General features: G+C 45.4%; 1 protein-coding gene and 1 pseudogene across 1 annotated transcript; one reads left to right on the top strand and one right to left on the bottom strand.

Annotated features, from left to right (window-relative positions):
- The first annotated feature begins 756 nt into the window (after positions 1 to 756).
- On the top strand, positions 757 to 3,298 carry LOC109755133 (phospholipase A1-II 7). Its single transcript, XM_020314018.4, has 2 exons — positions 757 to 1,561; positions 2,412 to 3,298. Exons 1-2 carry the CDS (start codon positions 857 to 859, stop codon positions 3,006 to 3,008), a joined length of 1,302 nt encoding a protein of 433 aa, XP_020169607.1. The 5' UTR covers positions 757 to 856; the 3' UTR covers positions 3,009 to 3,298.
- Positions 3,299 to 7,261: 3,963 nt separating this feature from the next.
- LOC109755139 (calcium-transporting ATPase 1, endoplasmic reticulum-type-like) lies at positions 7,262 to 8,412 on the bottom strand (annotated as a pseudogene).
- Positions 8,413 to 21,797: the final 13,385 nt, after the last annotated feature.

The raw sequence follows: 21,797 nt of genomic DNA, 5'->3' as shown, positions 1-21,797 counted from the left end.
AGCTGCGACCCCGCCGCGCACGGAAACGCCAGATCCCAACCGTTGCCCGCGCCAACCATGGGCGAAGCATTGTATCTCACACCCACCTCCCCTACAAGACGACCGCCGCAAGGATTTGCCGGTGAAGACGCCACTCGCGCCGGAGAGGACGACCTCGGCGACCGCAGCACCGCAGACTTGGAGGATTCGCCCTGCCCCGCCGCATCGAAGATCCCCTCTTCATCCTCAACTCCCCCCAGCACCCAGAACAGGCCGCGCCTAGCCCCGGCGCACCACCCTACGCCGGCCCCGGCCCCCGACGGTGAAGGTTGCGCCTCCCCAGCTCGGGAGAGCTCCCTTTTGGGGGAGGAGACTGCTAGCGGGACGACGGCGGGGAAGGCGCCTTCCGTGTCGCCCAGGCACACAACCTCGCTCCCCACGGTCATATCACTGACTCATGGGCCGGATATGGTGAGTGCCGGTCAGTCCAGGCGTTTGGCCCAGATATGAAGAGCCTGGTTGGGTGGTCAAAACTGGTCCGCACAGTGACCGGGCAGCCCGCCCGTGCGTTTGGGAAGGTTATGGGTAGTCCGCTGTAGATGCTCTTACTAACTGATTTGAGCCCGGTGATTCCAGCATCATGCAAAACTGGGAATGGCCACTTAACTTAGGATGTAGTACAATGATTGACAGTAAGACTGGGAAGAAATAAATAATATTGGAGCAAGTCACATGGTTCACACGGGAACTCCCTATAAGTACACGCCCAAGCTGAAGCAAAGAGGCCACAACACTAGCTAGCAGCCATACTTACTAGTACCACGAAGCCGATCGGTCGAGAAGATCCATCGGATTAACACCCACCAGCCCGCGCGCCATGTCGTTCCTCCCGATCCCACTGCCAGTCGTTGGAGACATAGCCAGCAAGCTGCACGACCAAGAGAAACCGCGCGGCAACGGCACGACGTCGGCGGCGGCGCCTATCGTCGGCACCGTGGCCAGCAGGTGGCGCGAGCTCCACGGTGAGAACTCGTGGAAGGGCCTCCTGGACCCTCTGGACCTGCACCTCCGCGCCACCATCATCTCCTACGGCGAGATGGTGCAGGCCACCTACGACGGGTTCAACACGGAGAGGCGCTCCCCGCACTGCGGCGCGTGCTTCTACGGCCACGACGACCTACTGGCCGGCGTGGGGGTGCCCCACCACGCCAACAACTACCAGGTCACCAAGTTCGTCTACGCCACCTCGTCGCTGCCACTCCCCGAGTCCTTCCTCCTGCTGCCGCTCCCGTCGCTGCCGGACGTCTGGAGCCGAGAATCCAACTGGATGGGGTACGTGGCCGTGGCCACGGACGAGGGCGCCGCCGCGCTCGGGAGGCGCGACATCGTCGTGGCGTGGCGCGGCACCATCAAGAACCTGGAGTGGGTCAACGACCTCGACTTCACGCCCGTGCCCGCAGCGCCCGTTCTGGGCTCCGCGGCGAGCCAGAACCGCTTTGCCGTCGTGCACCGAGGGTTCCTGTCCGTGTACACTTCAAGCAACAAGAGCTCCGAGTTCACCAAAACCAGCGCCAAAGAACAGGTAAGTAGCGCGCCACAGTGATGCAGTTTTCATAAATGAGCGTTTGGTACGTCCAATCGATCTAACCGACCATTATAATAACTCCAGTTCTATCATATAAAAAGACAACACAGTCATTGACTATACTGAAGCAAAGCGATTGACTAGGCAAGGCGACGATCTAGCTAGACACAGCAAGTCAGTTTAACTATTATGTCACTAAAAAATGCTAGAGATTTTCATTCGAAAAAAGAAACTCCTCGAGATTTTTATCAAGGTTCAAAACACAGACAGGAAAAATGTCAAAATGTGCCAGAAAAATAAGACATGATGGGCAATCATCACACGAAAGATTCTCTGAGAGAGCCCAAAAACTTGGTTCCACGAGTGAAAGATATATGAAGTTAAATCTTGAGGACATAAAAGAATGAACTTATTGTTTGCAATTTTTTGTTGATAGTTAACCAAGCTGACCACTTGGTAAAGAATGACTTATTGACCCGCAAAAAAGAACAAAATAATGAATTATTTAGAGGCTAAACCATCGTTCACCCACGATGATTGAACGCGTCAGCTTGGAAGGATAACAAGTGTAAAATGGTCTGCACTGATTTAAGTAAGGAGTGGATGTTGTGAGTTGTGACGCGAGCCAGCCAAAGCGTTAAAAAACTCGGGCAGCGCGTTATCCAAATGTTAAATTTTATGCCTCAGCGAAAGCGATGCCCTGCTGGCTGTGTGTATTTACCGTGCAGCTTTGTTAATTCAGAAATAACTAATTTTTGGGCGACCTAGAGAATATCACACATGACTATTTTCAGGAATGGTTTTCTCCCGGTTTCCTCCATTGACGCACATACACACATGCCTGCAGGTTCTCAAGGAGGTCAGGAGGCTTGTGGAGTTGTACAAGGACGAGGAGGTCAGCATCACCGTTTGCGGTCATAGCCTCGGTGCATCGCTCGCCACCCTCAACGCCGTTGACCTGGTGTCTAGTGGCGCCAACAAACCCGAGAGCTCCACTAAATCGTTCCCTGTGACTGCTATTGTGTTCGCAAGCCCCCATGTCGGGGACCGCTTCTTTAGGTCAGCGTTCAACTCATTCCCAGACCTGAAGGCACTTCATGTGCAGAATGCTGGCGACATTGTGCCCATGTACCCACCTTTGGGATATGTGGATGTGGCCGTGGAGCTGACCATAAGAACAATCCGCTCTCCGTATATGCGTATGCCGGCCACGGTGTTGACGCTCCACAATCTCGAGTGCTACCTACATGGAGTAGCTGGGGAACAAGGCAGCGCTGGAGGGTTCAAGCTAGAGGTGGAACGTGATGTGGCGTTGGTGAACAAGGGTGTCGATGCGCTCACGAACGAGCACCCAGTGCCGGCAGAGTGGTGGGTCCCTAAACACAAGTTCATGGTCAAGGGGAAGGATGGACGATGGACACTCCAAGACTTCAAGCACATCTGAGTTACTCCCATCGGCCATGGAGGGTGCATTATCCCTTGATGTGATTCATGGTGGCTTACTCGGTTCATGGCGTCTTAGTCCTTGCGAAGGTTCTTAAATAAAAGCTATGGTTTGTTAATGTTCCTAGCATATTTACACTATTATGCAAACACAAGGACGGTAATACAAAATATAGTATGTGTGACACATCAATATGGTGAAACACTTCCCATCGACAAATCCTTTAGTGTTCTTCATGACATATGTGTATTTGGTTTCAAATATGAAGGTACCTTCCTTTGTTATCTTTATTTGAAGTTTGAGGAATTACTTCGACTTGGCCATCATGGACATCTCAAACTTGCTTTATATAAGTTTACCTAAAAGTGGGGTTAGTTGATCTAAAGGTAATATCATCCACACATATTTGGCACACCAAGATTACAATTTTAACTTTCTTAGTGAAGATTGTTGAGTCAATTCTCCCAATTTGAAAAATCTTTTAACAAGGGATCTCCTTACACATTCATCTCATGCCAAGGGGGCTTGCTTTAGTCTTGCCTTGTGGATTTTTGTATGACTAGAGCCTTATGGAGTTTATAGGCATGGTGAGGCAATTTGAAGTTTTTAAAATTGCAAGGTTGTTTAACACAGACCAACATTTTGACTTTTACCATTTAAGGAAACAATTTAAACATCTATTTGATGAAGAGTTTTATCATGGTTACTAGTATGAGCAAGAAAAATACATATAGCTTCAATGTCTGCCAAGGTTTTCTCTATACATTAGCGCTTGAGGTCTCACCAAAGTCTAACCCATAAATTTGGGTTTACCCTTGAGCCATGAGGCTGAAGCATTCTACCCTCTCTGTGAGAGGGCTGCGTGGAATTTATTCATAGGACGGGGCTTATCCTGTAGGCTACACACATGATTTGGGTATAAGCATGATTAGCACATTATTGACAAAATAAAAATAGATTGAATCAGTACCATATGCCAACAACCTAATGCTAACATCCTTACTAACTAAGCCTTGGCCGTGTTCTGGAAGCATGTGGAATCTTCTGGATAATATCTTCAAACCCCTGCCCCTATCACAGTTTTAGAACAATTGAGATTAGACTTCTCTTCTAAGTTCTTCGTGGCTAATGCCTGGGTAAATCCATGTACAATCTGATCTTATCAATGGATGAAATCGAATGTCCACTTGTTTGTTAACTACCCCTCTTCTCACAAAGTGAAAATCTATTCCAATATGTTTGGTTCTAGCATGAAATAAATGTCCGCATAATTTTTTTAAAATATTCATATCCTTAAAGAAAGTTCAGTTAGGTTTAAAAGTTTTCACACATTAATGCCCGTGTATTTGTCAAAAATATTTATATATATTGCTAAAAGATAATTAAACAGAGAAAATAAAAGAAACAGACAATGAAACAAAGTGAAAAACAAACATTACAGAAAAATGTCCGCGCAGGGAAAACAGAAAAGTGTTAAAACCTCACACTCTTATTTTTAAAAACAAGGCAAAACCTACGAAATGGGCTGGTCCACTCTGTTGCTGCAAGAGCACATCGCTACCAATCCTCTATTTTCTAAATACTAGTAGAACGCTCGTCCCTTGCTACGAGTCAGAATGCATATAAATGAATCAAAAAAATAATTAAGATCGTCTCCAATGTCTAAGCTCATTTGTCTCTCATACCGTCGGGTGTGTTCCGATATTGAACTAGGGCCTAGCAGGCTCCCCAAAATTCAACCATCTGGACACTCCCGACTTCCTCAAATCTAGGTCATGTGTGGGAAGAAATGTGGTTGTCCGGACTATCCGCCAAGTTATCCAACAACAAACAACCCCACGATGCACCCTTCTTTTTTCCCGTCGGACCCTCCCATTCCCGCTCGGTTTCGCGTCGTGGAGCCCTGTCCTTTAAAACCGGATGACGCCCACCTCACATTCTTCATGGCGCTCTCTCTTCTTCACACCGTACTTTTCCATGGACCACCAAGGAGGAGGCCCCGCCAACCGCCCCGCTCTTCGACCTGATCCCCTACACCGTGTTTGTGTCGACCCGCCATTGTCGTCAAAGGAGACGAGGCGTGCACCATCTCGTGATGCCTCCCCGACCAAGAAGGCAGGTCTGATGTCTCCTGAGCCATTTCCACGTTTTAAGACACAGTTGAATGTCGTGCATCACCATAGACAAAAATATGATGTTCGTTGTTGGGCATGTATCTGATGCGCCACCGTGCCCCTTATTAACTCCGGTAGCAACCAATGCATTTATCCTTCTATCCTGACCAAAAATTTGTACGACTTGATGAAAAAATATATGAACCGCTAGCTCATGCAATTTGTTGTAAAGCCATCTATAATAAAATGCAATTTGTTGTAAAGCAATCTATAATAAAATGCAATTTGCCTTATTTTCTAAATTAGGAAATTTATTCTGCTCAGACAGCCGTAAATGAATAGACCAACCCCAACATCCATCTCGCTCACTCTTATCACAAAATCCATTAACTCGTGTTCTAAGTGAGCTAGTGATTGATGTCGTCGTGGTAGGCCAACAACAAGGGACAAGGGCAGCAACCGTCTTCCTATCTTAGTGCTAGTACCTCATGGTTCTATACTGGACCTACCCTTCATCCCGGGCTCTACCATTATGTCTACACGCTCATGCATTGCCATGGAAAAAGAAACCTATCAATAGAAATGCTCGTCCAAAGCATGAAAAATGTGAATGTTTCTCTCCTCTTCCCTCCCTCGCCCACACATGCCTGATGCGTGGTATAAATTTATGTATCTGTCATAGAATAGCAAAAAAAGATTCTCCTCAGTTTCTATCTCCTATACCTAAAAGTGCTTCTAGGTCATCAAATTACCAATTATATGCTCCAATAAACCAAATGAAAGAGAGAGCATATCAAGTTGGAACCCCTTCAACAAAAGTTGGATCCATGAGCTAAATACGACAACCTAAAGAGATAACATTGAAAATGTTCCGAGGTACTTGGAAAACCATCTAGAACCGAAAAAACAAATATCTAGTTGAAATATAAATATTTGATTAATGTTTCATGGATACAACCAACATTGCCACGGGACAAACAAACTTATACGTTGTCAATTGTACTAGTTAGAAATGTGTATTGAACTTGATATAATATGGTTTTCAATCATAGAGTGACAAGTATTTACTCTCACCCGCTTCTTTCTAGAGAAAAATGATGCAACCTAGTTCCTCCTAAAAATTAGACCAAGGTGTGGCATTGATACCATTTATAGCCCCTAACATGGCAACACTGAGATGTGGGAGAACTTAAAAATGAAATGTTAAAAGCATGATTTATTAAGGATAGTCGTTCACATATTGAAACATAACTGAATAAACCAAGAAAGAACTTCATCTCACGGGCAATTTGATGCATGGAGCTTCAAGCTTCACCAGGCAGGCGACGTGTTCTTCAGTTTTGCGCCACTTCATTGCCGCCTTGGAGTGGTAGCTTCCATCATATTCGCTGCCACGCAGACATATAATTAGTCCTGCGCTAGAGTGATGCAAGTTGGTTACAACAGCCACAAACAACGTAGCAATCGATATACCTTTTGCTAGATGACTTGCAAGCCAAGCAACTTGTGGATCAGAAGATGGTCGCATCTCAATGTCGAGCTTCAGAGTCAACATGCCATTGTGTTGTACCATCAAGAAAAAGGACGGTCGCATGGCACTGCTATTGTGAAAAGACTGCATGCTAGCAACTAAATAGTACTAAGATATACCTCTTGGCTAGTTTTAATGGAGGATAGAATTCCAAAACAAACCAGAAAAAATCAAGAGGGCATTGCTTACCATGTTTAATAATTTTCTACTCAACTATACTCTCCAAACATTTCTTCAAGACATTATTTTCCAAGTCCAGCATTGTATTTTTTTTTGAAGTATAAGAGACTCCATTCCAGCATTGTATCCCTTCCAATTGCGTTGTTCATATATCATACATAAATATTTTTCAGACATAACAGTTGATTTTGAAGCAGAAATCAGAATTCATGTTGACATGATAATATGTAATAGAGGGACTTCACTCTCAAAGTACATGTGTGTATCTTTATTTCCATTCAGAGAACTAGCTATCCAAACCATGATGTTGAAATATTAGAGAAGATAAGGCTGAATCATATCACACCCGTATTAGCTCTAGGCACGAAGTAGAAATCACTATGTATTTTCTACTCTGCTCTGTTTGGGTACTCCAAGATGCAGTGCAACTACCTAGTGATTTGTTCAGTGAATGAAATAAGAGAAATGCTACCAATTACATCACTTGGAAACATCACTAAATAAACATACTGGAGAATATACCCGAGTAATGGCACGTTGAGGATTACAAAGTGCAAGCCGAACGACGTCGACATGGCCAGGAGCAACCACAGATTGACCCATGGAGGCATCATGATCATGCTTGTGTCCTGAGAGAGGGTGTTGAGCGAGTTGAACATCTTGATCGCCATGAGCGAGAGCGTAACCGCCTTCACTTTGCCAGACTGGAAGTAGCCGCAGGGGTTGTCGTTGAAGGTGAAAGTTCTAGCACCAGCACTGAAGGGTCGACTCTGAAGTTATCCCAACTAGTGCACTGGCCCTAGTTAGAGAGTTGTGAGTAACTGACAAGTGTGTGGCCATCTCCAATGAGATCAATGCCCATGAAAGGTCCGTGGGTGTACCAGATGACATAGTTACCGATGGTTGCAACCCCCATGAAAAGGTCAATGACCTACAAGTTATGTATGGTCGGTGAGAAAAATTAATCTCGAAAAGAAACAAAGGCAGATGTTCCAAAAAGAGATAAAACAAATATGTGGTGATCATTTACCAGGCAACAGAACAAAATCCAGTGAGTAATCAATGAGTCATCACTCCTCCTTAGTGGTTTCTTCCTCGTGTCCTTGTCAGACAGATTGAAAGCCAAAGCAATTGTAGGGGGGCCATCGGTGATGAGATTTACCCATAGAAGTTCAACGGGTATCAACCCATCAGGATTACCCAAGGCAGAGGTAAGGAAAAGGTAGCTTCACCAATGTTTAAGGTAATCATGTATCTGCAGGAGTGAAGGAAAGACCTTCAGAATACTGAAGGAACAAAAGGTTTTCCAACAACTGAATGTAAAATCTAGATGAAGTATGTGAGCAGTCCCAATCATGCAATCATGCTCTATTCAGGAACATCGGCTTTAGCAAGTCATATAGCACAAGCACAACACATGCAAGCAACCAAAAAACTGCCAATGAGAAGGGGTAAAATGCTCTGAGTGCACAAACCTTATGAATGCTTTCATGTTGTTCTAAATAGATCTTCCTTCATCAACTGCAGCAACTATGGTACTGAAATTTTTATCAGCTAGTACCATGTCAGAAGCCTCTTTAGCAACCTGGAAAATAATGATTGTTCAGATAATGCCCCAAAATATAAGTTGAACAAAAGAATAGTTTTGCAGATATTAGTCTTTTCTTAGAACCTCTGAAGTCTTAACAGAAAACTAAATGTTGTTTTACTGGTATAATTCAAACAATAATATTTGGTTAGCTTAAAAGCAGAAAAAGTAGAGGGCAAGAGCTAACAATCTATACATTTCATAGGTTTATGAAATGGATAACTCAGCTAGCTCACTACGGCTACTAATGAACAACAGAAGAACTTACGTGGCATAAGCAGACACTCATACAAGTACATATAAAAGATTATCAACATATCCAACTTTAACGAGGGGGGGAACTAATTATGAGGGCTTGACGGAAATAGAGCATGAAGGTTGGGTGCTTGTGAGCTTGGGCTGCACACGGCGGCCTTGCGGTCCTGTGCTCCTTGTAGGCGACGCCAGCGGCCTCGGCAAGCGCCTCCACATTGCACTGCCACTTGTCATCAAGGAGTTGCAACTCACAGAGGTACTGACACCACAAGTTTCAAGCCTTGTATGCGTAGCTGCGTGCCCCCTGCGTAGCCGCTCGAGTCATGCCCATGTGTTGCCGCCATCCGCAGCGGCCATGGCGGTGGTGAACTCCCATTGCTCCCAAGGTAGCCACTGAACTGCAAAAAGTCTAGGTGTGGAAGCGATGGAACATAAGAGTGTTTCCAATGAGCATGCATCAACTACGAGTTGCGTGGAGGAAGAGGAAGCAAAAGGAACGAGATTTTCTTTAGGAGAGACAAGGAAAGAGGGGATTGTAAGTGCATCTAGTGCCCCTTAGTGATGTTGGTGTATTGAAGACTTATAGGTTAAGGTGCTAATGTGTTTTTGAGTGAACATAGGTCTATAAGTCTGGAGGAGTTTGATATTTACAGAGAAAGTCGACCCCTAAAAATGAATATCTTCGACTGAAGATTTTGGCTTTCTGAAGACTTTCTGAAGACTTTGAAAGTGAAGAAATTGGTGTGACCTTGAAGACTTGGTATTCATTCGAGGAACATGAAGCGTGAAGACTTTTGTTTTTGTAGTTTCATTTTCTCTTTCTTGAGTCATAGGAAACACCGTACTGTTAAAGGGGGTCGAGGATATACTAAGGAAAAATTTCCATGTGATGCTCAACTCAAAATCCTACACCTACCAATCCCTTCGAGTGAAGCCATTGGAAATCTCATACAGTTCAGTCAATTTCTTCAGTGACAGAGACGAAGTTCTTCTGGTCTTTGAGGAATTTGTTCTGACTGAGGAGTTAGGAATTCGCCAGTGCGGATTGCCTACACAGTGAGGAACATGATAGCCCTGAGGTATTTGATACTCAAAATTCTGACCGTTGCTGTGCTCGCGCCAGCTGTCCCAAAATATCTAGCCACCTAACGGTCATATCATTGAAGGGCATTTATGTCTTATCATGTCGGGCTGCTTCCTAGGCTATAAATAGCCACCCCCTACAACCACTAGCTAGTTGGCTGCTCCGAGAGAAACTGACACTTGTCATTTGAGAGCATCCCATCCTCCGAGGACTTTGAGCGAAAATCATCAAGTGAGAAAAACCCAAACCCAAACACCTACAAACCCAAAGTGATTGAGCATCACTGAAGAGATTGATCCTGCGTGGATCCGACGCTTGTTACCTTTGAAGACTGTGCTTCTTCCAGACGGTTAGGCGTCATGGTCTAGAGCATCCAAGAGGAATTGTGGATCGCCGAGTGACCGAGTTTGTGAAGGTTTGGAAGTCATCTGAAGACTTACCACGAGTGATTGGGCGAGGTCTGTGTGACCTTAGCTCAAGGAGAATACGTTGAGGACTGTGTGTCCTCAGGTTTAAATACCTAGCCGCTCCAACCAGACGTACAACTGAGACAACAGTTGGAACTGGTCTACCAAATCATTGTCTTAACCAAGCTTACTGGTTCTATTTCCTCAACTCTTTCATTTCCTCATTACTGTGTTGTGCGCTTGTTCATACTGTGTTTGAAGACTTTGACTGAAGACTTTCTCAATTTCCTCAGTTCAATTTCTTCTGTCTGTTTGTCTTCATCCTGTGTTATCCTGTGTTTACGCTTTCTGTACTCTGTGCTTGTCTTCAATTTCATCATGATGACCATGCTTGTGTTCTGTTATGTTTACTTCTGAGTACTTATTCCGCTGCAAGTAGTTCTTCGCTAAGGAATTTCCTCACCCGCAAATTCCTCAGTGACGAATTCATAAAAATCGCCTATTCACCCCCTTCTAGTCGATATAACGCACTTTCAATTGGTATCAGAGCAAGGTACTCCCTTGTTCTGTGTGATTTTCGTTTAACCGCCTGGAGTTTTAGTTATGTCGACCGCGGGTATGATCAAGGTCTCTGCTGGGTGTCCTACCTTCGATGGGACGGACTATCCCTACTGGAAGAATAAGATGTGAATGCATCTTGAGGCAATTGATAACGATCTCTGGTATGTTGTGGAAAATGGTGTTCCCTCAGTCACACCTTCTCTGAATGCCGCTGATGTGAAGAGATTCAAGCAACTCGATTCTCAAGCGAAGAATATCATATGTGGTCATCTGAGCAAAGGACAGTATGGTAGAGTGAGTGCTTTGGAAACTGCTAAGCTTATCTGGGCTAGGCTGTCCAAAGTCAATGAAGGAGTCTCAACACAGCGTGACTCTCGAGTTGACGTTCTTCGCAATCTCTTCAACCGCTTCAAAAGACTCGACAATGAAAATGTTCAACAAACCTTCGATCGTCTCACTGACATCTCAAATGAGCTTCGAGCACTTGGTGCCACTGACATCACCGACCATGAGGTGGTGAAGAAATTGCTGAGATCGCTTGATTCCTCATTTGATACTCTGGCACTGATGATACAAGAACGTGGAGAATACAAGTCACTTGATCCCGCTGATATCCTCGAGAGGCTAAACACTCATGAGTTCCAACTTGCTGAGAAGAGAGATCTCTATGGTTCGAGCTATGGCAGATCACGTGCCCTGAAGGCCAAGGCAGTTTCTGAGTCTGAAGATGAAGATTCTGGCAGCAGCCTTGGTGATCCTGAAGAACTGAGCCATGAACTAGCACTGCTCGTGAAGAAATTCCAGAAGTTCTCAAGACGTGGTCGCTTTGGAAAACCCTCAAGGAACAATGATTCCTCATCCAGTGACTAGAAGAGGCTATGCGACAAATGCAAGAAACCTGGTCACTACATTCAAGATTGTCCTCAGTGGGAAAAGGAATCAAAGAAGAAGAAATACAGGGATTACAGTTCTGATGATGTGAAGAAGAAGAAGAAATCATCAAAGTCTTCATCATCAAAATCCTCAAAGTCTTCATCTCACAAGAAGAGCAGCTCCAAGAAGGCTCGGGCATTCATTGGCAAGGAAATGGACTCTGAGGCTGAATCTGAAGAAAATGAGGAAGAGGAGGCATCTGAGGAGTCTGAATCTGGTGTGGCGAGTCTAGCTCTCGCTACTGCATTCGTCAGCAAGTCTATCTTCAACTCTGAAGAAAATGGCTTCACCAACAAGGCTGATGAAGGCAATGATGACTACGCTCCCACCTATTGCTTCATGGCAAAGGGTACCAAGGATGATCAACCCAAAGCCAATGAGTGGGTCCTCGATAGTGGATGTACAAATCACATGACTGGTGACAAGAGTCTATTGATGGATGCTCCCTTATCTCCATCGCATCTGAAGCATATCATCTTCGCTGACAAAGGCAAAAGTCAGGTATTGGGTCTAGGTAAGGTTGTGATCTCAAAGGATCGACACATGGACAAAGTCATGCTTGTCGAGTCCTTAGGATACAACCTCATGTCTGTCTCAATGCTATGTGATCTTGATATGGTTGTTGTCTTTGGCAAGTATCGTTGTGTTGTGATCATGGAAGCTGACAATTCCAAAGTCTTCGAAGGCTTTAGGAGAGGAGACTTGTATATTGTTGATTTCTCTACAGGACCTCAACCAGCTGTATGCCTACTTGCAAAAGCTTCTGAAGGATGGCTGTGGCATCGACGACCTTGTCATGCTGGCATGAGGAATCTGAACACACTTGCGAAGAAGAAGCATGTCATTGGCATTGAGAATGTCAAATTCCTCAAGGATCACTTATGCGGAGCCTGTGAAGCTGGAAATATGACCAAGGCCAAACATCCAGCGAAGACAATCATGACTACCACTCAACCATTTGAATTGCTTTACATTGATCTCTTTGGTCCTAATCATTATTCTATAGTTTCAAATGATGCATCTCTATATGGCTTTGTTATTGTTGATGATTACTCTCGTTACACATGGGTACATATTGTCACTTACAAACATGAGGTGCAGGAAGTCTTCAAACGATTTTCCTCGAGGGCTTCAACCAACTTTGGTGTGAAGATCAAGCACATCAGAAGTGACAATGGAACTGAGTTCAAGAATTCTTGATGAACTCGATATCACTCATGAGTTATCTGCTCCTTATACTCCTCAGCAAAATGGCGTCGTGGAGCGCAAAAACAGGACTCTTGCTGAGATGGCTTGCACTATGCTTGATGAGTACAAGACGCCTCATCGTTTCTGGATTGAGGCAATTGATACTGCTTGCCACATCATCAACAGAGTATATCTTAGGAAGTGGTCGATGATAGGCGCTCCCACCCCCACCCTGGCGATCGCCACCACCTCCGGTGATCTCCTCCCCTAGCCACCAAATTTCATCTCCTTTCCACTAGATCTCTCTGGCGCACGGAGATCTACGTTTTAATACCCATCTCTATGGGTTCTGCTGATGGTTCCACCCTTGGCTTGGACTTCTCCAAGGGTCTGGTTTTTGCGGAGAAGGTTTTTCAATCTACGGGTTTTCCGGTGCACCCCATGGATGACACGGGCTTCTTCACCATGGTAATTTCTTTTGGCCGGCATGATTTTCGTTTGACTGAAGATTCGGTGGCAGCGGCGCTTGAGGCGGCCATCGGGGGTTCTGCTATTGAGTTCATGGTTTTTATGATCACGGAGAGGGTTTTAGGTTTTCACGTTTCTTGCAAGGCTGTGGCTTTAATCATTCTCAGGCTCCGTTCTTTCGCTTGTGATCATTTTAAATGTTTCTTTCATCTTTGGGGTAATGGTGGCCCAAATTGGGGCCGTGAGTTCAAGCTTTGGAAATTGGAATGTGATGCCGAGTGGATCATTGTTAGCCCTTCCAAACGTCGAGCTACCCTTGGCATGTTGGCTATGCACACCAAGCCCCGTAAATCTTCGATAAAATCATCGCATGCCCCTGCCAAGAAGCTCTCGTTTTCACAGTTCCAGAATTATCCTGCTTGTCGTGGTTATCGTTATCCGGCCACGCAGACTTGCATTCAAACTGTTGAGGATGCGGGGTACACGCTTCCTGCGCATGAATGGGTGGTTATCCACCCTTCGCCGCCGGCTGAGCTCCAGTGGACGACAACTACCCCCTCCATTTCCTTTGGAACGGTTGGGGATCTTCAACCAGCTGCGAATGGGTTGCCGTCTATCTCGGGCGGAAATTTTGGCTCTCCGAATGTGGACGTGCCTTCCCATGTTGGGCCGTCTCCTTCACGGTCCACGGTCCAGGTGGAGCCGGTGCTATCTTCTGGGCTTTCCATTCCGTCTTCTCAGCAAGCAGACGAAGATTTTGATAATTTGGTTACGGGCATGGTAGATGAAATTTTAACGTGTCAGATCTGCTTATCTAAGGGTCATTTTGCTGTGGCGTGCACATCTAAATTGCGTTGTACCTCTTGTCTGCGGGTGGGGCATGGTAAAAAGGATTGTAACAAGTTTGCTAGTATTTTGGGTTTGGTTTGGAAACCAAAACCCGGTAACGTTGCAACTTCCGAGGATCGCTCAGCTCCCACCGAGAATATCTCTCTGACACAGCTTTTACCAAACTTGGACTCCTCTTGCACTTCCGCATTTACTGCTTCGCCTTGTTCCATCAGTCCTGGTCCCAAAACACCTTCGACAGCGCTGCCTGCGACCCCTCCCCCACCGGACTTCTTGCCACCTGAGACCCCTCCCCCACCGGACTTCTTGCTGCCTGCTTCCAGCCCGGACTGTTCCTCTCCGATGGCTAACTTCCCTCTCGACCCCATGCTGTATGTGCCGGCTGGCCATCACATTGTGGACGGCGGTGATGCTCGTCTGCCTCGGACCTATGTGACGCCACATACCCCACTTGTGCGCCGCCATGAGGAATTCATGCTTGCTGAGGTAATGCCCATCCCCCCTCCCGATCAGATTGGTGCTGCTAGGGAGGAAGTGGTCCAGTGGTTGCAAGCTCATGGGGTAATGGTGAGGTCTGCTCAGCCTTGGATTAGATCGGTCGGTCTATTCGAGCTTCGGGATGCTGCAGTCAGGTTTTCTCTTCTTCAGATGCCGCCCCAACCTCTAGGCAATGATCGTTTTGTGCGTTTTATGAAGCACGATGAGGGTGATTCGTTTCGAGGTGCTCAGGGTTTCCGTCAGGGTCTGCTCATGTTCTTGGGGATTCCGCTCGATCTTCGCAATGAGGAGAATATTCGGGCAGCGGTCAACACATTTGGGAAATTTCAGCATTGGATTAGTGAGGATCCCTACCTCGTGCGCACTTTGGTTTTTGCGTCTTTTCCAGAAGATATTTTAGTACCAAGAGATGTGGTGTTCATGGATTATGCTGCTTGGGGTGGTGCCCGGGTGTCTTGGACGGTGCCGCTGTATATCCTGGGGGCAAATTTTGCTGAACAGATGCCCCAGGATGAAGACTGGATGCCCATGAATGGCAATCCCCATCCCATGCCTGGTGTTCCCTTCCCGGAGATGCCACCTTTTATCCTGCCTCCATTCCCGGCCTTGGGGTGGAACGATGTGCCACCACCTCCGCCTGAACCTGCGCATAATGAGGTGCATGAGGACAATTGGGGCAACTGGGAGGAACCTGCTGCGGAGCCTGCTGTGGAGGATCAAGAATCTGTGGTTTTGAATGCCTCGGCACAACCTAGTTCAGCCCACAAAAGTTCTGAAGATCAACCCCAGGTGCCCCCTGCTCCTATCGTTCTTATTGATGGGGCTTCTCCTGCTAATTCGAATGATCAAATGGTAGCACCGGATATGGAGGATGCTAATAATTGGGCCATTGTGGTGTATCAACCTCCCCCTTTTGATGTCCGCACTCTGGAGCAGCCTGTGGTTCCGATTCCTTTTGGTCCCCCTCTGCCGCCGGAGATGATTTGGAGGCGCTCGTTTGAAAATTTGCTGACTGCTCCAATGGTGTTTGAGGTGCCTAAACCTCTGCTGCCTCAGCCCCTGTCGCCTGTCATTTTGAGCAAGAGAACCTGGGACTTTGCTTTCCAGCAGGATGCCCTTCCTTTGCTGACATGGAAGGAGTCGGTATCTTCTCGACCTGTGGCTAGAGCACTTTTTGTGGATGAATCTGACAGGGTTGTGACTGTGGTTCCTGCTCCTCCTGAGCGTGCACCTGCAAGGAGGCCACGCAAGGTTTTGGCGCCTACTCCACTTGTTGAAACTTCTGTTCGTAGGTGTACCAGAAGTTCGGCCCAGCGAGATGGGTTTAAGCCCACTTTCCATGAGCTGGTTCTGCAGCCCAAGAAGAAGAAGCCCAAGGCCAAGCCTCTCTCTGCTGAGAAGTCTGAAGACCCTGCATTTGGAGCTGTCCCTCCGCCTACTCCCATCAGTCACCTGCAAGCTATTGGCAAGGAGCTGGAGATTGATGCAGCTCTGCTCACGGAGGATGCACTTATGGTGGACCCCTCTGCTGCTACAACTCAAGACCCCAATGAATAGTGAACTCCAATACTGTTGGGTTTGGCGAGCCCACAAATATGCTTTATGTGTTTGGTTTTCTTTTTCTGTTCCGGGGCTATGTAATAATGCTGGTTTGGAACTCTTGTGTGCTTTTGGGCATTTGGCACTGTGTGTCATGTGCATGGGTGACTTGTTTATGTTATTCCTTTATGAATAGTCTCTGTAGAAACTGGAATGTACTGTGCTGGAATGTCAGGGGTTTAAATTCTGAAGCTAGGCAAAGAGCTGTTAGACAAAAGATTGATGAAAGTCACTGTGCTATTGCCTGCCTGCAACAAACTAAATGTGCTTCATTTGATTCCCGCATGATTAAAAGTTTTTGCCCCAAGAGATTTGACAGCTTTGCTTTCTCTCCTTCCTTGGGGGCCTCTGGTGGAATTCTAGTTGTTTGGAATTCGTCTATATTTGGGGGGACTTTATTGCAAGTCCAACAATTTGCAGTGGTAATTGAGTTTGTTTCTAGGCACAACAATGAGTGCTGGACTCTTGTGGTGGTCTATGGACCCTGTCAGGGGGAAGCCAGGGATAATTTTGTAAACTGGTTGTATCACCTGAACATTCCTGTGGATGAGAATTGGCTGTTATTGGGGGATTTTAACTTCTTACGGTCTATGGATAACAGGAATCTACCTGGTGGTGATCTGAATGACATGTTCATCTTTAATGAGATAATTGGACACCTCGGTCTTTTGGAGTTGCCCATCAAAGGCAGGTCCTACACTTGGTCCAATATGCAGGATGATCCACTTCTTGAGCAGCTTGACTGGTTCTTCACTTCTGTTGATTGGATCTCTGATTATCCCATGACTGAGGTGTTACCTCTTGCCAGGACTGCTTCTGACCATGTGCCCTGTATGGTTACAATTAAAACCTCTATTCCCAAGTCCAATATCTTTAGGTTTGAGAACTATTGGTTGGAGTTGGAGGGTTTTATGGATTGTGTGGATTCCTCATGGCAGAAACAATCCAGAAAGGGCCATATTACTGCCCGGATAGCTGACAAATTTAAGTCCTTGAGAATGTGTCTCAAAAGGTGGCAGAAGAGCATTTCTAAACTGAAAACTCTCATTTGTAAATGCAATAGTGTTATCCTGCTCTTGGATGAGCTTGAGGAATATAGAACACTCTACAGACAGGAATCAAATTTCAGGATTGTGGTTAAATGCCATGTTGAGAAATTGCTCCACCTTCAATGTCTTTATTGGAGGAAACGATGTACTATCAGATACATCAAAGTGGGTGGTGAGAACACCAAGTTCTTTCATGCTATGGCCACGGAGAGATACCGAAGAAATTCTATTGCTAGCTTAAAACTGCATGATGGTACGGTGGTGACTGATCATTCCCAAATGGAGGGTATTATCTGGGACTGTTTCAAGAACAGAATGGGTTCTTCTAGGGGCATTAAAATGGGCTTTGATCTTTCTTCCCTTGTTGAACCCGTGGTGGGACTGGATGTTCTCATTAAGCCTTTTGAGAAGGAGGAAATGGACTTGATTGTCAAGCACATGCCAGTTGATAAAGCTCCAGGTCCAGATGGTTTTAATGGGCTTTTCTTCAAAAGATGCTGGCACATAATTTCTCAGGATTTCTATGAACTGGCCCAGGCTTTCTTTCAGGGTACTGCCCATCTGGAGAATATCAATGACTCTTACATAACTTTGGTGCCCAAGAAGCCCTCCCCTGAGGAGGTGGGTGACTACAGACCTATATCTTTAACAGGAATGGGTCTTAAGTTTCTGTCTAAGATGGCAGCCAATAGGTTTCAAGAGGTGATTATGCAGTGTGTTCACAAGAACCAATATGGTTTCATAAAAAGTAGAACAATTCAGGATTGTATTGGGTGGACCTTTGAGTATTTGCACCAGTGTCATCAGTCCAAGAAACCTATTGTGATTCTAAAGTTGGATTTTGAAAAGGCTTTTGACTCCCTCGAGCATGAGGCCATTGTGCAAATTCTGAGACATAAGGGCTTTAATGAGAAGTGGATCCTTTGGATGAAGCAGCTTCTCTCCACAGGTACCTCCTCTGTTCTGCTTAATGGTGTCCCTGGTAGGAAGTTCAGGTGCAAAAAGGGGGTCAGACAGGGTGATCCAGTCTCTCCTCTCTTGTTTGTTCTAGCTGCTGATCTTCTGCAGACTGTAATTAATGATATGTTCAGAAGGGGCATTCTCCAGTTACCTATTCCTTGTCATGATCAGGATTACCCTGTAGTTCAGTATGCTGATGATACCCTTATTATCTTGCCTGCTGACAAGGATCAACTTTTAGCTCTAAAGGATATGCTCAAGATCTTCTCTGAGTCCACTGGTCAGGATGTGAACTATCATAAATCCTTTATTATTCCCATCAATGTGGACACTGCTGTCATGGCTGAATTAGCTTCTGCTTTTGGATGCCAGATTGGGAAAATGCCTTTTACCTACCTTGGGTTGCCAGTGGGAACTACAAGGCCTAAAATGCTGGATTTTATGCCCCTGGTTGATTGCATGGAGAGGAGAATGACAGCTAGTTCATCTTTTCTGAATCAGGGGGAAAGGCTGCAGTTCCTTAATTCTGCTTTGTCATCTATGCCCATTTTCTTCTTGTGCAGTTTGGTTGTCCCAGCTGGAATTCTTAAACAATTGGAAAGAATCCAGAGGCAATGTCTCTGGAGGAGGAATAGGGGTCAGCCTGCACCCTCCTTAGCTGCTTGGGATCTTATTTGCAGGCCAAAAAACAGGGGAGGTCTTGGCATCCTCAACCTTGGTTCCCAGAATGTTGCACTTTTGATCAAACATGCCAATAATTTCCTTAATAGAAAGGATCTTCCTTGGGTTTCTTTAATTTGGGATACTTACTACCATAATAGGGTCCCTCAGGGAACTTCTGATTGTGGCTCATTCTGGTGGAAGGATATTTGCAAGGTCATGCATCATTTTAGGGAGTGTGCTTGGGTTCAGATTAATGTAGGGAACACTGCCCTCATGTGGTCAGATAACTTGCAGCTTGATGGTCAGGTGTCTAGCTTTCAGCTCAGATTTCCCAGGCTTTACTCTTATGTTAAGGACCCCTGGGTTACTGCTATGGAATTCTTGGGCTCTCAGGACATTTTCCAGCATTTCCACCTTCCTTTGTCCAGCCAGGCTTTTGATGAACTGGCTATTCTTCAGTCTATGTTGGGTGGCCTCATTAGAGCACCTGGGTCCAAGGATATTTGGTTTTGGAAGGGAACTGCCAAGGGATACTCACCAAAGCTGTTTTACACACATACTTTTGTCTCTGCATCTTTCAACCCTTTGACAGCTTGGATCTGGAAGTCCTCTTGTACAATGAAAATCAAAGTTTTTGCTTGGATGCTTATTATGGACAGGTTGAACACCAAGGACATGGTGGAGAGGAGGCATTGGCACTTGGAGGATGGGGTGAGTTGTGTCCTTTGCCCTTTGCAGACTAGGGAGACAAGAGATCATTTGTTTTTCAATTGCAACATTAGTGTCAGAATTTGGAACTATCTGCAAATTGATTGGTCTTCTGGTGACTCCATGGCTCATTTGGTCCTTAATGCTAGCAGGAGTTTTAGGAAGCCCTTCTTCACTGAAGTGGTGTTCATTGCTTGCTGGAATATCTGGATCATCAGGAATGCTAAGGTCTTCAGGCATGAGAGGGCTAGATTTAATAAATGGAGGTCTGCTTTTATACATGACATCAGCTTATTGCAATATAGAGTGAAAGCTGCCTACAAAGATGATCTTCTACGCTGGATTTCATTCCTGCCACCTTGAGGCCTTTTATATGTACCTTCTACCCTGTTTTTCTATTTTCTTCCCCTAGATGCTTTGATTACCTCTTGTAATCCCCCATTTTTCTATACCTGTACTGTATATATTTTCTTAATAAAGTTTTGATATGTTGTGGGGGTTTCCCCTACAGTTACCAGTCAAAAAAAACAGAGTATATCTTCACAAATTCTTTAAGAAGACTGCATACGAACTCCTCACTGACAAGAAACCCAATGTGAGTTATTTCAAAGTCTTCGGTGCTCAATGTTGGATTAGAGATCCTCATCACAACTCAAAATTTGCACCGAAAGCACATGAAGGTTCTATGCTTGGTTCCGGAAAGGACTCGCACACCTACAGAGTCTTCAACAACGTTCTTCACAAAGTTGTTGAAACTGTAGATGTGCGGTTTGATGAAACTAATGGCTCGCAAAGAGAGCACCTACCTTCTGTGATAGATGAACCAGCACTTGAGGAAACTATCAAGTTCAAGGCTACTGAGGATGTCATTCCGATAGAAGAATCTGCTGAAGAATTCATTCCAGAACGTGAAGAACGTCGAGCTAATGCACCTGAAGAAAATGGTGCTGAAGAAAATGGTGTTGAAGAAAATGCTGATCAAATTCCTCGACGACAACCAGCTCATCCTCACGTGGCAAATGAAGTGCAAATTGAGAGAATCATCGATAATATTGAAGCACCAGGTCCTCTCACACGCTCAAGAGCCTCACATTTATCGAACTTTTGTGGGCACTTTGCTTTTGTCTCTATCACAGAGCCCACTAAGGTAGATGAAGCATTTCTGGAGCCTGAGTGGATTCAAGCTATGCAAGAAGAATTACATCAGTTCAAGCTGAACAACGTCTGGGAACTGGTCAAACGTCCAGATCCTCGCAAGCACAATATCATTGGCACAAAGTGGATCTGCCGCAACAAGCAAGATGAAAATGGCCTTGTTGTGAGGAATAAGGCACGGCTTGTAGCTCAAGGCTACACACAGGTTGAAGGAATTTATTTCGATGAAACTTTTGCACCTGTTGCTAGACTTGAGGCTCTTCGCATATTACTTGCTTATGCTAACCATCATGACATCATCTTATATCAAATGGATGTGAAAAGTGCATTCCTCAATGGTAAGCTTGAGGAAGAAGTATATGTTGCTCAACCCCCAGATTTTGAAGATCCAAAGCATCCTGACAAAGTCTTCAGACTCAAAAAGTCCCTCTATGGCCTCAAGCAGGCCCCTCGGGCGTGGTATGATACTTTGAAGGAATTCCTCATGAAGAAAGGCTTCAAACCCGGTTCACTCGACCCTACTCTTTTCACTAAATCTTATGATGGTGAACTGTTTGTGTGCCAAATATATGTTGATGATATTATCTTTGGATGTACTGACCAACGTTATAGTGATGAATTTGCCTATATGATGAGTGAAGAATATCAAATGTCTATGATGGGAGAATTGAAATTCTTTTTAGGTCTTCAAATTCGTCAACAGCGCAATGGCATATTCATATCTCAGGAGAAATACCTCAAGGATGTATTGAGGAAATCCGGCATGCAAGATTGCAAAGGCGTCAAAATCCCTATGCCCACAAATGGCCATCTATGCACTGATGAAAATGGTATTGACTTCGATCAAAAGGTATATCGCTCCATGATTGGTTCTTTATTGTACCTATGTGCATCTAGGCCAGACATTATGCTTAGTGTTTGCATGTGTGCCCGATTTCAAGCTACACCGAAGGAATCACACCATAAGGCTGTGAAGCATATTCTTCGATATCTAGCTCA

The sequence above is a fragment of the Aegilops tauschii genome, chromosome 1, assembly GCF_002575655.3.
Source record: "Aegilops tauschii subsp. strangulata cultivar AL8/78 chromosome 1, Aet v6.0, whole genome shotgun sequence".
NCBI lineage: Eukaryota > Viridiplantae > Streptophyta > Magnoliopsida > Poales > Poaceae > Aegilops > Aegilops tauschii.
The sequence above is the reverse complement of the archived record's forward strand: the minus strand, read 5'-3'. Positions and strand labels throughout refer to the sequence as shown.

What these genes read in the sequence shown, in the direction of transcription:
- LOC109755133 (XM_020314018.4), top strand. Translation starts at nt 857, where the DNA reads ATGTCGTTCCTCCCGATCCCACTGCCAGTCGTTGGAGACATAGCCAGC. An exon ending in AAACCAGCGCCAAAGAACAG is followed by an intron (nt 1,562 to 2,411) that starts GTAAGTAGCGCG and finishes ACATGCCTGCAG; the next exon opens with GTTCTCAAGGAGGTCAGGAG.